At 48.9% G+C, this 13,754-nt stretch overlaps 1 protein-coding gene and 1 long non-coding RNA gene across 13 annotated transcripts in view; one reads left to right on the top strand and one right to left on the bottom strand.

Annotated features, from left to right (window-relative positions):
• Window positions 1-11,694, bottom strand: part of Acox3 (acyl-Coenzyme A oxidase 3, pristanoyl) — a 31,228-nt gene extending 19,534 nt beyond the window's left edge. For 3 of the 12 annotated variants that reach the window (XM_006504199.4, XM_006504200.4, XM_017321179.2), the window contains exons 1-8: window positions 11,541-11,629; window positions 10,700-10,799; window positions 6,362-6,516; window positions 5,823-6,056; window positions 5,425-5,499; window positions 4,892-4,981; window positions 2,456-2,599; window positions 277-365 (exon numbers count right to left, since the gene is read on the bottom strand). In XM_006504199.4, coding sequence (XP_006504262.1) covers window positions 277-365; window positions 2,456-2,599; window positions 4,892-4,981; window positions 5,425-5,499; window positions 5,823-6,056; window positions 6,362-6,505 — 776 coding nt within the window. In that variant the 5' untranslated portion in view covers window positions 6,506-6,516; window positions 10,700-10,799; window positions 11,541-11,629. Of the gene's footprint in view, window positions 1-276; window positions 366-2,455; window positions 2,601-4,891; window positions 4,982-5,424; window positions 5,500-5,822; window positions 6,057-6,361; window positions 6,517-10,699; window positions 10,800-11,078 lie in introns of those variants that run through there. The other 9 variants (NM_001357020.1, XM_011240801.3, XM_006504196.4 and 6 more) reach the window with 8 other exon arrangements.
• Window positions 5,912-13,448, top strand: 4931431C16Rik (RIKEN cDNA 4931431C16 gene). Its single transcript, NR_045807.1, has 4 exons — window positions 5,912-6,097; window positions 6,497-6,629; window positions 6,937-7,004; window positions 11,101-13,448. It is a non-coding gene; the product is annotated as an RIKEN cDNA 4931431C16 gene (long non-coding RNA).
• The last annotated feature ends 306 nt before the right edge of the window (window positions 13,449-13,754 follow it).

Raw genomic sequence — 13,754 nt, 5'->3', positions numbered from 1 at the left:
GCACCTCTAGTCTGACCTGAGAGCTGGGAGAGTCACACCCTGAGAGACCCGTGGAGTGTGAGGGCAAGGCGAACCTCTGGGAACAGCGGCTTAAGCACACAATGGCTGCTGCTCAAACAAGCACCCCACTGGTACCTGCCACATCCATGCCAGGCCCTGAGGAGCCTGCACTCCAGAGAGGGTGTGACACCAGCAGCCCACTCCAGCCTGTGGCTTAGGAACAATCCCAGAGCCCCAAAGAGGTAGCATTGGTCTCGTGAGGCCGATGACACTCACCCATTATCCAGGCCATTCTGCCCCAGCTTCTTCCCAATGTCACCGACCATCACCCCCGTCATGGGAAGCAGGGTCTTCGTGTCACGGATCTGCACAGAGCCACAGGAATAATGGCTAGGTAAGTCTGTCAGCACACAAGAAAGCATGTCCAGACAAGCTGACAGGGGTGACTCTGAATAGCTCTGAGTCATACTGGGTCCCCTGAAGTGATGTGCCCAGGTCTAGAGATGGGGCCTTCTGTGGAAAACAGACCTCTGCAGCTGTCATGGGGCAGAGAGCTCAACACAAGATCATCTTGATTCCTAGATGTGCCATAAATCCATGGTAAGAGTCCTAACAAAAGAGAAGTTTAATAGAAAGGAGGGGTGGCGGGGGTGGGCAGAAGCTGGCATGGCATGGCTACCAGTGAGGGAAGCCAGGAGCTGGGGCAGGTAAGATGGAGTTTCCTGGGCTATCAGAGAGCACCCTGATTCATGACTGCAGGTTTAGCAGCGTGTGGCTTCCCTGTTTTAGTTCTGGCTATGGTGTGACACTGTTCACACCTTAAGAGAGAGGACCTGCAGTGGGCTCCCAGTATTATGACACTATTAGCTGAGCACATATGTGCTGTGGGAAAGACAGTCAGGGCAAGCTATGCCGATCTCATCTCCCCTAATGGGTGTCCACTAAGCATTCCCTACAGGAACACAGGCACGACTGGTTGTAGACTCCTGACCTAGGGGCACTGTGAAAAAGCAGGTTTCATGCCACATTAAAGCAGGATCGCCAACCTGAAGGCAGAGGCCCCACTGCCTCCCTCCCCATCAGTGGGCTGAGGACAGTGTCTAGAGATACTGTTATTCTAAGTGATAGACAACAGCGAGGACCACAGCTGCCACTGACCCACCCAGACAACACAGGTCTGGAGGCCAGACGCACTGAGGCGAGGAGATCTGGAGGCTGAGAGAAGAGCCCAGGGTACAGTATGTGCTTAGCATGTGGGCGACCTTGGGTCCAAACTCCAGAAGCAAGGGAAGAAAACAGGGACGGGGGGTGGGGGGTTGAATCTAAGCATTTGGAACTTAGCTCTTTGTAAGAGCTACTAGCTTTTGTTTTGTGTATCTGATTTTTATTGAAAAAATATATATAATATATAATTTTTAGTAAAAACATGTATGTAATATTGAGGTTAAAACTCAGCCATAAAGCATCTTTTAATTTTTTAAAAAATCCTGCAGTAAAGCTAGGTAAAAATTTAAACACAAACTTCTCTTAAACCTTTTAAAATAAATGCCATAAAACCCAGACAGTTGGAGAGAGACTGATGACGACCAGGAAGTGTCAAGGTTTAGATCCTGGTCCTCAAGGTCAAAGGTCTGGGCTTCAGCCAATAGTGCCGTGGGGAGGTGGGGCACGGGTGTGAGGAAATCAGGCCATTGAGAGCGTGTCCTTTAAGGGGCTACTGAGACACTGGTCCATTCTGTTACTTCTTACTTTGTCCCCAGTCACAGCTTACTCAGCCACACCTGGGCTGCCACATCTGGACTGCCACACCAGGGTACCTGGGCTGCCTCAGGCCCCTAGTAGCACTAGTCAGGACACTATGGACTGAGCCGTCAGAAGCTAAACTAGAACAGACCTTTCTGTCTTTGAGGCTGTTGTGTTAGGGATTCTGTCACAGCAACAGAGAGCTAAAATAGGAGGGACAACCAGCAGGGTAAAAGCAGTTGGCGGCGTTTTTCAGAAGATCCGACAAAAACCCACAAGCAGTGGTGGCCGGAGGGATGGAGTAGTAGTTCCTGCGGAGAACACAGGTTTGGTTCCCAGCACTGACATCAGGCAACTGGCAGTGCTTCCGGTTCTAGGGCATCTCACGCCCTCTTCTGGCCCTCACAGGGACTGCATGTATATTCAAGCATATCCCTGCAGGGCAGCACAGGCATCAGCTGGAGGGGGATGGTGCGGTGTCCCTGAGGTGTCCTGTGTAAAGATGTGTGCCTGTGTAAAGACAGGCCTGTTGGGAGCTCTGTGCATCGCTCACAGAGACTCTAGCAGGACTGTGTCCCTGCGGGCTGGAACTAAAGCGTGCTGCAGGAAGCCTGCAGGAAGCTGAGACTCAGTACAAGCATCTCCCGAAGGCAGACAGGGCATGTGGCTACAGGCTAACTGTCCATCCGCGCCAGCCCCGCCCAGGTCTTACCTGCACCAGGAAGGAATGCAGCCCGTGGCACTGGCCGTCTGGCATGTACAGTTGGGCAAACACCACCGCATGAGTTGCCGTCTTGCCCAGGTTGCCCACCCAAAATTTGGCAGCCTCGAAATCCGGGGAATGTAAGATGAATTCCTGTGAAGGGGAGATTAGTATCCTTGCCATCAGCAGCGGGGACCAGAGAATGGCTTTCCCTCCACAGCAGGCCAACCCCTGCGCTCCAAGCCTCGGAGCCAACAGTGAAAATGGACTGAGCACTGTATTTCCTGTGTGGGCCAAGCTGACTTTATGTTTGTTTCAGGATCACCTTACAGAGGAAATGGAAAGTGAGGTTCAGTCCCACACAGTGAACAGCTGGCTGTCACCAATAGAGTCTGATACTGGCTACACTGCCAGTAGAGTCTGCTTGACCTTTTGCCATATCCCCTTCTGACTGCTAATGCATGCTGCCTGCAAGGTCAAGTTCTGCTGAGTCAGCAATTAATTGCCCCCACCCCCACCCCCCAACCTAAGGTAAGGCCATGGGGCACTGTCCTCGGCCAGCGGCCAAAGGCCAGTGCAGGCTTCCCACAAGTCCCACAAAAGCCACAGGCACCAAAGTACAATGGGAGCAGACAGGGTCAAGGAATCAGAAAGTCCAAGATAAAAGTCTTTGTCAAGAAGCAGGCAAGAAAGTTTCGGGGCGGGGGGGGGGGGGGGCTATGTGCTGACAGGTATGACAGCCTGCATGGTGGTCCTGCCCTAGCAGGATTGCATTGTATGGTCCTCTCCAGCTCCACTACATCAGCCCAGGCCAGGGTCCACAGCCAGCCACGTGGACAAATGGACAGTGTGCAAGCGCTGAACGCTGAGCTTAATTTTCTGAACATAGAGCTCTCTATCACACACCAGTTAACAGGAGAGGTGAGCCTCCCCCCTCAGCATGTGACAGAAAGTGGCAGAGGGACATAGTCCTCAGGCAAGTGGGGGAAGGAGGCTTCCACACTCCATTCAACACTAACCATGATAATCAGAGACAGCACAAGTCCAGGAGGCAAGGGTGTTTCTAATGTCTTAGCAAAATGGTAGAATGCTGTGACCATCAGGACTGCCCTTAAGGCTGTGGGAAAGAACTCTGAAAAACCTAAGTTCAAGAATATATAATTTCTCAAGTATCCAAAATATAAGGATGCAATATGAATTGTATAAGGAGCTTCATGAACCTAAAAGAACAAAGGCAGCTGCACTCTGAGCCAACTTGTCAGAAAGATATTAAGAAAGGAGATAAAGAGATTTAGGGGGCTGGTGAGATGGCTCAGTGGTTAAGAACACTGACTGCTCTTCCAGAGGTCCTGAGTTCAATTCCCAGCAACCACTTGGTGTCTCACATCCATAATGGGATCCGATGCCCTCTTCTGATGTGTCTGAAGACAGCTACTGTGTACTCATATACATAAAAATAAATAAATAATTTTTAAAAAGACATTTAGGAAATGATTAAAGAGCAAGATCCCACCCAGCTAAATTTATTGCTTGTGCTTACAAAGGCAGGCATATTCCTGAGTTCAAGGTCAGCCTGGGAGAGAGCAAGGTTAGACCCAGGCATGGTAGGAATGGGTATCTCAGAGCAAGATTCCACCCAGCTAGCTTATTGTCTGTGCTTATAAAGGCAGGCAGATCTCTGAATTCATTTGCAACGTTAAGGGGGAAAAAGGAAAATTAATATATTGCTGTCTTTTTCTAAGAATCAGGGGTCTGGGGTCAGGGAATGCTGATTCATAGAATAATCAAAGGGGAACCTGGGGTAAACAACTGAATTGATATGTAAATAAAAGACTGGCCTTTTTGTCTGCAAGAGATGAGTTATTCAGAGAGATTTTAGATTTTTTTTTTCTAGCAAGAGACAGCTGCCTCAAGTAGAGGGCTTTCTGGAAAGTTGTCTTGAGCAAATCACAGGCTGTCAGCTTGCACCTCAGGATTGACTTCACATTTTTTTTTCCACTGCTCTCAAACATCGCTTCTCTCAGGGACCACTCCTCAAACTGAGGCTGGTCACTGGCACCTAGCCTCAGTTCCCCAAAACTTTATAAGCCTTGAATCATCCTAATACAAGTTGCTCTGTCTCCTGATCGCTGGTGCCAGTGTGGTCTTTCACTGAATACACTCACAGGCTTCTGAAACCCCATCTCTGTTCCCTCTGCTCTCACGGACTGAATCAGCCAATGATCCACAAGAGCAGCAAGACCCACAGAGTATCTGACTCTCTATGAGTTCCCATACCCATTTGCTCAGTGTGGAAGGTAAAAACTTTATGCCTCAGTACAAGGCATGCTTTCAGTTGGCCTCTTTAATGAGAATGTGTAAGGGGACAGCATTCTTGATTAACTATTGTTCGTTTACATTTCCTGTGTTCCATCCACCCAGGGCCCAGGGGAATCCAGAACTTACCTGAGTATCAGGATCATAGTGAGCTGTCGTTCGCATGGCCTTGGTATTACTCCCATGACTCAGTTCGGTGAGAGCAAAACAGCCAAAAATCTAAATGTCAAAGCACACAGAGATGCCAGGTAAGAAGTGTGTTCTTGTGTGTGTGATCCTACAGGGACCTTGCCTCTATGCCCTAGAGGACTAAAGCCAGGAGCCCAGCCACACCTCTCCCTCCCTACACAGCCAGACTATGGCACGACTGAGACATCCCATCGCATGGATACCACTCCCACCTACTGGCATAGATGCCATAACCTATGCTATGTTGAGCACAGGCTGCAAAAATCTTTATAGTCAGAGGAGGCCACAGGGGTATTCAGTCAGACAGGAAAGCTAAGACCACAGGCAGGCAGGGTGGGCAAGGAAAAACACCAGCCCGAGAGCCCTCCTATGAGCAGGGCCTGCCCCCACCCTCAGGTCTCTCCTGTGGCCTGCCCTGTCCACGGCTAAGTATGGTGAAGGCACTGGGCTCACAGCTCACATGGCCAACTTACCTCCAGGCTATAGATCTTCTCAAGGTACTTGAAATGCTTCTCAGAACCAGAAACGAAAACTGTGGTTCCAAAAACCTGAAAGGTAACACACGGGTCAGAGGTGGGTGCTGCTGCTCCTGCCTCTGGGCAGGCATACCCCACACCTACCCTCCGACACACACTCTATACACACCCCACACATACCCCACACGCCTCTTCCTATTGGACTGTACATTCTGAATAAACATATTTAATCCGAGAATGCACAGGTGCAAATTTACACCAAAAGCTGAGAATCTGATCTTGTCACTGAATCTTAAAAGCTGTACATTTTAAGAGCCACGGGGCTGTGGTTTGTGTCTGATGTGTGTGGTGGGCCTGTGTGGACATGGGTCCCCTGCCCTCTGCCACACACTCACCAACATGTGGAGGACGCATTTGTTGGCCAGGGACCAGTCGTACATGCCCAGGCAGTTAATCAGCACTAGAATCTTCAGGGGGTTCTTTAGCAGTTCCTCTACTTTGAAGAAGCCATACTCAAAGACCCTCTTGCAGCGAAGGAAGTTCAGTTCTCGTAGCTTCTCTAGGGGCAGGTCGGCCCCGTACGAGCGGGCAAAGAGAGGGTCATTCTCCAAAGTTGAGAAGATGGTTTTCTGTAAACACAGAGCACAGGGTGCTGACTTGAAAGTCAAAGGTGCGTTTGGCTTCTCTCAGGACCACTGACTGCCTAATCCCTAGTCTGACCCAGGAGTCCCCAGATGAAGACATTCATCCCAGCTGAAAGGAAAGACATGGGGATTTCAGAGTCCTGTCCATTCATTCCCCTGGCATCCTGGGACCATCCTGGGGTAAGGGGAGACAGACCCACACTGTCCTACAGAACCATCAGGGCCAGGAAGGCCACTGGGCTATATACGTCAGGGAGCAGAGACACAACCAGGCTGCACGCAGCCCTTACCTTGAAGTGGATTACATCCTGGCCGTCCCAAAAGAGCAGCAGCTCCCCAGAGTTGAAGGAGGCTCTTGCTCGGTAGGCACTAAGAGGGCCCTTGGGGGTGTCTGACCACAAAGCACTGTCTTTTTCTTCCGGTAGGGATCCCATGGTACTGTCACCTGCACAGAAAACCAAACCCTCCGTGAACAGCCGCACAACATCAGAACAAGAACAAACCCGGGGGCTACAAAGCCAACAGCAGCAGCGCAGACAGTGGCGCATCAGCCTGGAGGTACCAGTGTCCAAAGGGGAGGTGAGGCAGGCCCCCTTTCCGCAATGACAACACAGGGCGGAGCTGAGCCATCTGTGGATGGAGTGGGAGAGAGGGCCAGGGAAACAGGATGTAATAAACCTGGTAGGTACAGGCAGGCCAGCCCGGGGCTCGCTCTTTTGTTACAAGTGCCTGCCTGAGGATAGTGTGAGCTTGTGTGAGCAGGAAGTTCAAGTTCTAATGGGTCACTGTGCCCAGAGAAGGGAACTGTCCCTCTGGGACCTGGCCACTCTCAGCACTCAATGTCCCCATCTCTACCTGGACACAGGCCACTGGACGCAGAAGCTGTGACTTACAGGTTCCTGTGCTGATCTGTACTCAACACTCACAGAGCAGGTAAGTCCTTCTCACTAAAGCACTGTCCTGGAATTCTCTGAATAAACTGAGTCCGCTTCCAGAAATCTGATTCATCATGCAATAGAGGCAACGGGCTTTTGCTCTAACCAACAATAGTCTGAAAGCCAAATCCAGGCAAGGAGGCTCTAAGACCTTTGGAATCCATTGAGGTAACTGTTGAATTAGTCTAGGGCAAGACAGCTGTAGTCACAGTGCTGGTGATTGGTTCTTGTTTGTTTTTTTCTTTTTTAGTGTGCATTGGTGTTTTGCCTGCATGTATTATCTATGAGGGTACCAGATCCTCTGAAACTGGACTTAGAGAGAGTTGTGAGCTGCCACATGAGTGGGTAGGGAGAACTGAATCTGAGTCCTCCGGAAGTGCTCTTAACTGCTGAGCCATGTCTTCCCATGTGGCAGGGACAGCAGGTACATGGCGGGGCTGAGCACCCACCTCTGCCGACCAAGTCCTACAAGACTCTCCCCAACTCTAAGGCAAACAGGTTGTCCCCCAGAAACATGAGCCATTAAGTCCAAGGCCAGAGAAGAAACGGTCAAAACTGAGAAAGGGAACAAGGACGCAAAGCAACAGAAGGACAACAGACAGAAACTCCAGGAACAAAAATTATGTCCTTATAAAGACTGATGGGACTGAAAAACACCCACCACCTGCTCCCAGGAAAGAAGCAGAGGGGACATCGGCACCTATCACAAACCAGAGGGACTAAAGGAACACACAAGTGAGAGTTAGCCCACAGAGCTGGTAAGCAGAAAAGGGCCATACAGACAAACTACCAGTTACCCACATATGCTGTAGTGGAAAATGACACCAGGCAAAGGGGGAATGTAAGGGTTAGAAGAATGAAGTCAAAGCTGGAGACACAGCCCGGTGTTTAAAAGTGCTTATCCTCTAGCGGAGGATACAGATTTGGTTTTCAGCACCCACATATTGGCTTACAATTGTCTCCAGTTCCAGGGGGTTTAAAACTTCGGACCTCCTTGGGCTCCTGCACACACGCAGCACATGGACATACATGCCACCACACATGCAAAATTAAACATTTAAGCAAACAATGAAGCTAGCACCCACCACTGAGGGCAGAGACACAAATGCCTCACACTGGGTTTGAGATGCCACGTGACTTGGGAGTGGCTCTAAGAAGCAAGACCAGCAACAGGGACCAGTGTCACAGCTGTCTGTTTCCCTTAGGGAAACAGAGTCAGGCACTGCTGCTTGCTACAAATTCTTGCTTCTAACACATTGCTTCTCATGCAGACAATTCTACTACACTGTGAGTAAGGATGGCTCCTAATAATCTGTCTTAGTTAGAGTTTTTACTGCTGTAAGCAGACACCATGACCAAGGCAAGTCTTATAAAGAATAACATTCAACTGGGGCTGGCTTAGGTTCAGAGGTTCAGTCTATTATCATCAAGGTGGGAGCATGGCAGCATCTAGGCAGGCATGATGCAGGCAGAGCTGAGAGTTTTCTACATCTTCATCTGAAGGCTGCTAGTAGAAGACTGTCTTCCAGGCAGCTAGGACGAGGGTCTTAGGCCTGCACCCACAGTGACACACCTACTCCAACAAGGCCATACCTCCAATAGTGCACTCCCTGGGCCAAGCACATACAAACCATCACACGATCCTTCCCCAGTTTAAGAAAGATATTCAAGACCATCCTCTAGACCAATGGTTCTCAACCTGTGGGTCTCAAGCCCTCTGGGAATCATACAACCCTTTTATAGAGGTCTCCTAAGATAACCAGAAAGCACGGATATTTACATTATGATTCATAACAGTAGCAAACTTACAGTTATGAAAAAAATATTGTGGTTGGGGGTCACCACAACATGAGGAACTGTATTAAAGGGGCGCAGCATTAGGAAGGTTGAAAACCACTACTCAGACAGAGAGCCAAGGTTTTGGCACCTGTGAGAAGCGAGGTTAATTTAATCACCAGTACTTGGAATACCTTCAAGGTAAAAATGAGTTACCTGACTTAATCAGCCTTCTGGCAAAACCAGCCAGTACCTAATGGCTGGTAAATAAGGCCAACAAGTAATAAATCCATTGTCAGCTATGAGCAGTGGGGGCTGTGAGCACCTCAGTGTGTACAGAACATGAACAGCCTCAGGCAAGGTGGGCAACACAAGCAGCCTCCTCTGCCTTCACTTTCTGGGATGGTCAAACCTTACAACTTGACTGCATATGGAGTCTTGAGAAAAGGAAAACTTATCTCTGTGTGTAGCTGAGGTAATTTCCAGAAAGCTTTAACTGAGGGAAGACCCAAGCTAACCATGAGAACATCATCCCATAGGCTGGAGTTCCAAAGTAAAGTTTTAAAAAGAGGGTGGGAGGCTGGCTAGATGGCTCAGCCATAAAGGCACTTGCTGCCAAGCCCGGAGACCTGAGTTCAATTCCAGGGGCCCCACATGATGGCAGGAGAGAACCGACTCTCCCAGTTTGTTCTATGACCTCCCCAGCCACCACGTATGCTATGACACGAGTGAGCCTCTGCCCAGGGGATAAATGAATAAAACAGAATTTTAAAAAGTATAAGGGGGTGTGGGTGCAACACAGACCAGTAGGTATAAATGCTAGCCATCAAGGCTAATGTATGGAATTTGATCTACATGTATGGTAGGAGAGGGCTGATTCAGATAGATGTCCTCTGGCTGTACATACCCAGAGAGGTACACACACAGGCACATGCACACACATACATACACACATAAATACACACACATGTGCACACAGCGAGCTAAAACAAAGCTTTCTTAAGTAACTTCTGTCAAGTGTTTTGTAACAGCAACAAGAATAGTAACTAGTGCACCCACATTTTTTAAAAAAACAAACATATTTATGGGGGCTGGAGAGATGGCTCAGTGGTTAAGATCACTGGCTGCTCTAGGAGAAGACCTAGGTTTGGTTCCGAGCCCCCCACATAACAGCTCACAACTAAAGGATGCCACCCTTTCCTGGCCTCTGTGGGTATTGTACCCATAGAGTCATATACATGCACGTAGGTGAACACATAAAATAAATGTATGATATAAATATACGTCATGCATGGATATGTATACACATATGTATATGTATATCTCCCATACCAGGCACTATGTACACCATAATCAAAATACTTCTGAGGCAGAGGCAGGAGGATCAGACATTACAGGCAGTTTGAGCTACATGAGACTCTGAGTAAAAAAGGAACCTTTGAGCATGTTGTCACTCACTCTCACTTCTTCTTCTTCTTCTTTTTTTTTTTTTTTTTTTTTTCCTGAGACAGGGTTTCTCTGTATAGCCCTGGCTGTCTTAGAACTCACTTTGTAGACCAGGCTGGCCTCAAACTCAGAAATCCACCTGCCTCTGCCTCCCAAGTGGTCACTCACTTCTTAATTAGCATGCCACAATAGTTCAATGAGAAGGAACCATTTTTGTGACAACTGTGGAGAGGACAAAGTTCTCATACTCAAAAATCACCTGCCCTGGCACAGATTCATAGGTAATGAGAAAGTGAATTTCTTCTTAATTAAAAACATCGATGGCAAAGGAGCAAGGTGCTTTGGTCTAGATCCCAAAGATCCCAAGCCACATGAGGCTACCAACACAGCCACACTGGTGCAGATCAAACAAACAAAGCCCACAGAGCCAAGCTGCCTCAATAATACAGTTTACCAATTCTGTGAACTTACCGACCTGCTTTGTCCCCGTTTCTCAGAAGCAACGATAACTCTGCACACGGGGCAGTGTCTGCCACGTTCCTGGGACTCAAATCAGGCACTTGTGATGTTCCTGAGGTAAATGACAGTTTCATTATCACTGTTCTGACACAACTTTCCTCCAGTCCTTTAGTCTATTCAAAATAAAAAATTATGAGGCCCTAGTTTTGGTCTGAAGTCCTATATGGATGTCCCCTACAGACCAGACCCAACCAACATAGAGTCATTAACATCACACATTGTGTTATCAGACTGAAACTTTCAGGACACCTGGGAGATTGGTACCACCTGACCTTACGGTAAGGATTTCCTTCCTGCTTCAGTCTTACAACAAAGTAGCAGATGACCTGACCTTGTTTCTGTTCCTCTTCTAGGTCCCGCTTTTAAGAGTCAGTGTTATGTTGGCATAATGGACTGACCCATGATGCCAAGACTGAGTCAGGAGGATAGCGTTCGAGGGCAGCCGGATCAACTGAGACTCAAACGGAGAACTAAGGTTTCAGGTGTAGATCAGCGGTAGCGCACTTCCTTAAGAATTCGCTAAGTCCACAATGCACTTGAGAAGTATAAATAGTGTCCTGCCCGGGCACAGTAGGGAGCAGTCCTCAGACACTACAAATTCAACTTACAAGCTAACTTTGTTCTGTCTTGGGATACCTCCCGGCCGCCGAGCAGATTGTAAAAAGCTGCGGTCAGTTCGTTCTCCCGCTAGCGAGTATGATGTCAGGCAGAGTGCAAACGCCAGCAGTCACCCCAGCCTGAGCTCCTGCAAACCCTTCCTGTCTGGAATCTCCCGGGCCCGGCACGTCCTCACCTCCCGGATCCAGCTTGGGATTCGTGGTCCTAGTCAACCCGGCGTCTGGAGGACACTATTTATCAGGAATATCCTGACTTCTGAGGGCGGAGCAAGCTGGTGGTGCCGCCCCGCCCCACCCCGCCCCATCCCGGACATCATCCCTCCCTTGACTGGGGTTGCTGCCGGCTGAAGCCTTGCGTCATCATTCTGAGCCGCCCCGTCGCCAGGGAAACGCGGACGCTTCCGAGAGCTCAGCTCAAATGCGGTTCCGGGTTTAGAGTTTAAAGGATTTCATTCCGGTTGCCTTCTCCCGGGTTAGATGCTTCGGGCTTATTCAGAAACCGCCTTCGGTCAGAGCTGTCGTGTTTAGGTCCAGGCCTCTCGTGGCTCTGGGAGCACTTCCAGGAGAGTTGGACCGCGGATCCATTAAGATGCACTTTACTCAGAATTGCTCCTAATTTTCCAGATGGCTTCCTTGCTAGGCACTCCTAAATAGTGCTCGAGTTGGCAGATTCCCAAAGTCACTACAGAACTGCTCAGCGCACCCCTGGCTAGGAGTTTCTGAGCAAATATCTGCTTGTCCAGCCAGGACTTTCATCATTGTGGTACAGCTGAGAGGAAATGTGTGCCTGCATGGGTACAGCTGATACCTTTGAAAAGGACTAAAATGATGGATAATGGAGTTAGGGCCAGAGAAAGATGCTGAATTCCGTTTCAGAGACAGACTTAAGGCATTGGGATCAGACACAAGTGGACTCTGCCGCTGCCAGCTAAGGCTGGGAGCTGCTTGCCTTACTGCATAACTACTTTGTCCGCAGCAATTACTGCATTTATGGCTCTGACTCAGAACACACTTGCAGTCACAGGTGTCAGTGGGGCTTTCCTATTGGAAAGTAGGGAGTCCTGCACATGGGTCATGAACTCATAATGGAGAGGACTGACTCCAGAAAGAGGTCCTTCAATCTCCAGGAACATTCCCTGGTACATTAGTGCCTGCACACACTATACAATTATTATTATTATTACTAATAATAGTACTAATAATTATTAATAATAATAATAGCAAAGGGAAATGACTGAAGGGAGGGCAGCCTAAGGAATATGATTGCTCCCACCATAAACAGTCACCAAATAAACTCAGATAAACCAAGAACAAATGCATCCTTCTCACCTGGGGTGCAGTTGTCACAGGGCCTCCCACCACCAAGCAGGGGAACCTGGCAGCAAAGGCAGAAGACAGCAGCCACCAACCCTGGATGCCTTGCTCTAGTCTAGCCTAGAAGTTTCCGGAAACAGAGAAGCACTCCTACCCAGTCACCTTCATAGTGCCTGAACAGCTGGTAAGATTGTCTTCTGCCTTTCTGAAGAGTCTGAATGGGCAGTCAGTCTCCACCGGCATTTACAACCTGAACTCTGTCATTGCAAGGAGTCCTTGAGTTCACAGGGCTGCTCAGAATGGCCTGCAAGCATGCATGCTATTGTTTTTCCAAAGCCAGAGAGAAACAAGGTTTCCTCATTACAGAATTCACTCACTACAGAATTCATATGTATCTCACAAGTTCTGTCCAAGCACAGCTAATAAGTCAGATTCCTGTGTTAACATGAGGAAAACATTGCTTCCTTGGGAATTATCAGTTTAGATGAACTGTGGGGAGATTGACTCCCTAAAATTAAGGTTTTCCTCAGCAACAATGGCATTGTTATCTGGGCTATGTGATGGCTCATAGGCATAGGAGCAGAACAGGGGTATAAGGATTGTTCTATGGGCTCTTTGGGAAAGTGGGTTCTTACCCCCAAGGACAGACAAAATGGGTGGTGTCCCTCTGAGGCTGGTAGCAGTTGTTGGGTCAGCGTCCTTGGGGAAGGATATTTGTGCCGTGCTGTGATTTTGTTAAGAGGCAAACATTACCTAGATTCATGCCCAGGTCTCCTGACTCTGTTTTGTTGGGAGTTTGTTGACATAAATTAACTCCATTTGATTCTCATTCCATCTCCTTCCAGGAGTAAGGACTAGAGGAGACATTGTCAAGCAGTTGTGAGGGCAGGAGGAAGGGTCAGAGGTACTGGTGAGCTGGGGCCCCAAGACAATGGCTGTGGCCATGGAGCCGGATGGGTGGGAAGAGAACCATTGACTGGCAGTTCCATGGAGGATAAGTGTCGTGTCTCAGTAGCTAAGCATGTAGAGGACACTTAGAGAGCGTGGTCCAGACCCCTCCCTTCCAGCGTGCATGC

This window comes from Mus musculus, chromosome 5, assembly GCF_000001635.26.
Source record: "Mus musculus strain C57BL/6J chromosome 5, GRCm38.p6 C57BL/6J".
Taxonomy (NCBI): Eukaryota; Metazoa; Chordata; class Mammalia; order Rodentia; family Muridae; genus Mus; species Mus musculus.
The sequence above is the reverse complement of the archived record's forward strand: the minus strand, read 5'-3'. Positions and strand labels throughout refer to the sequence as shown.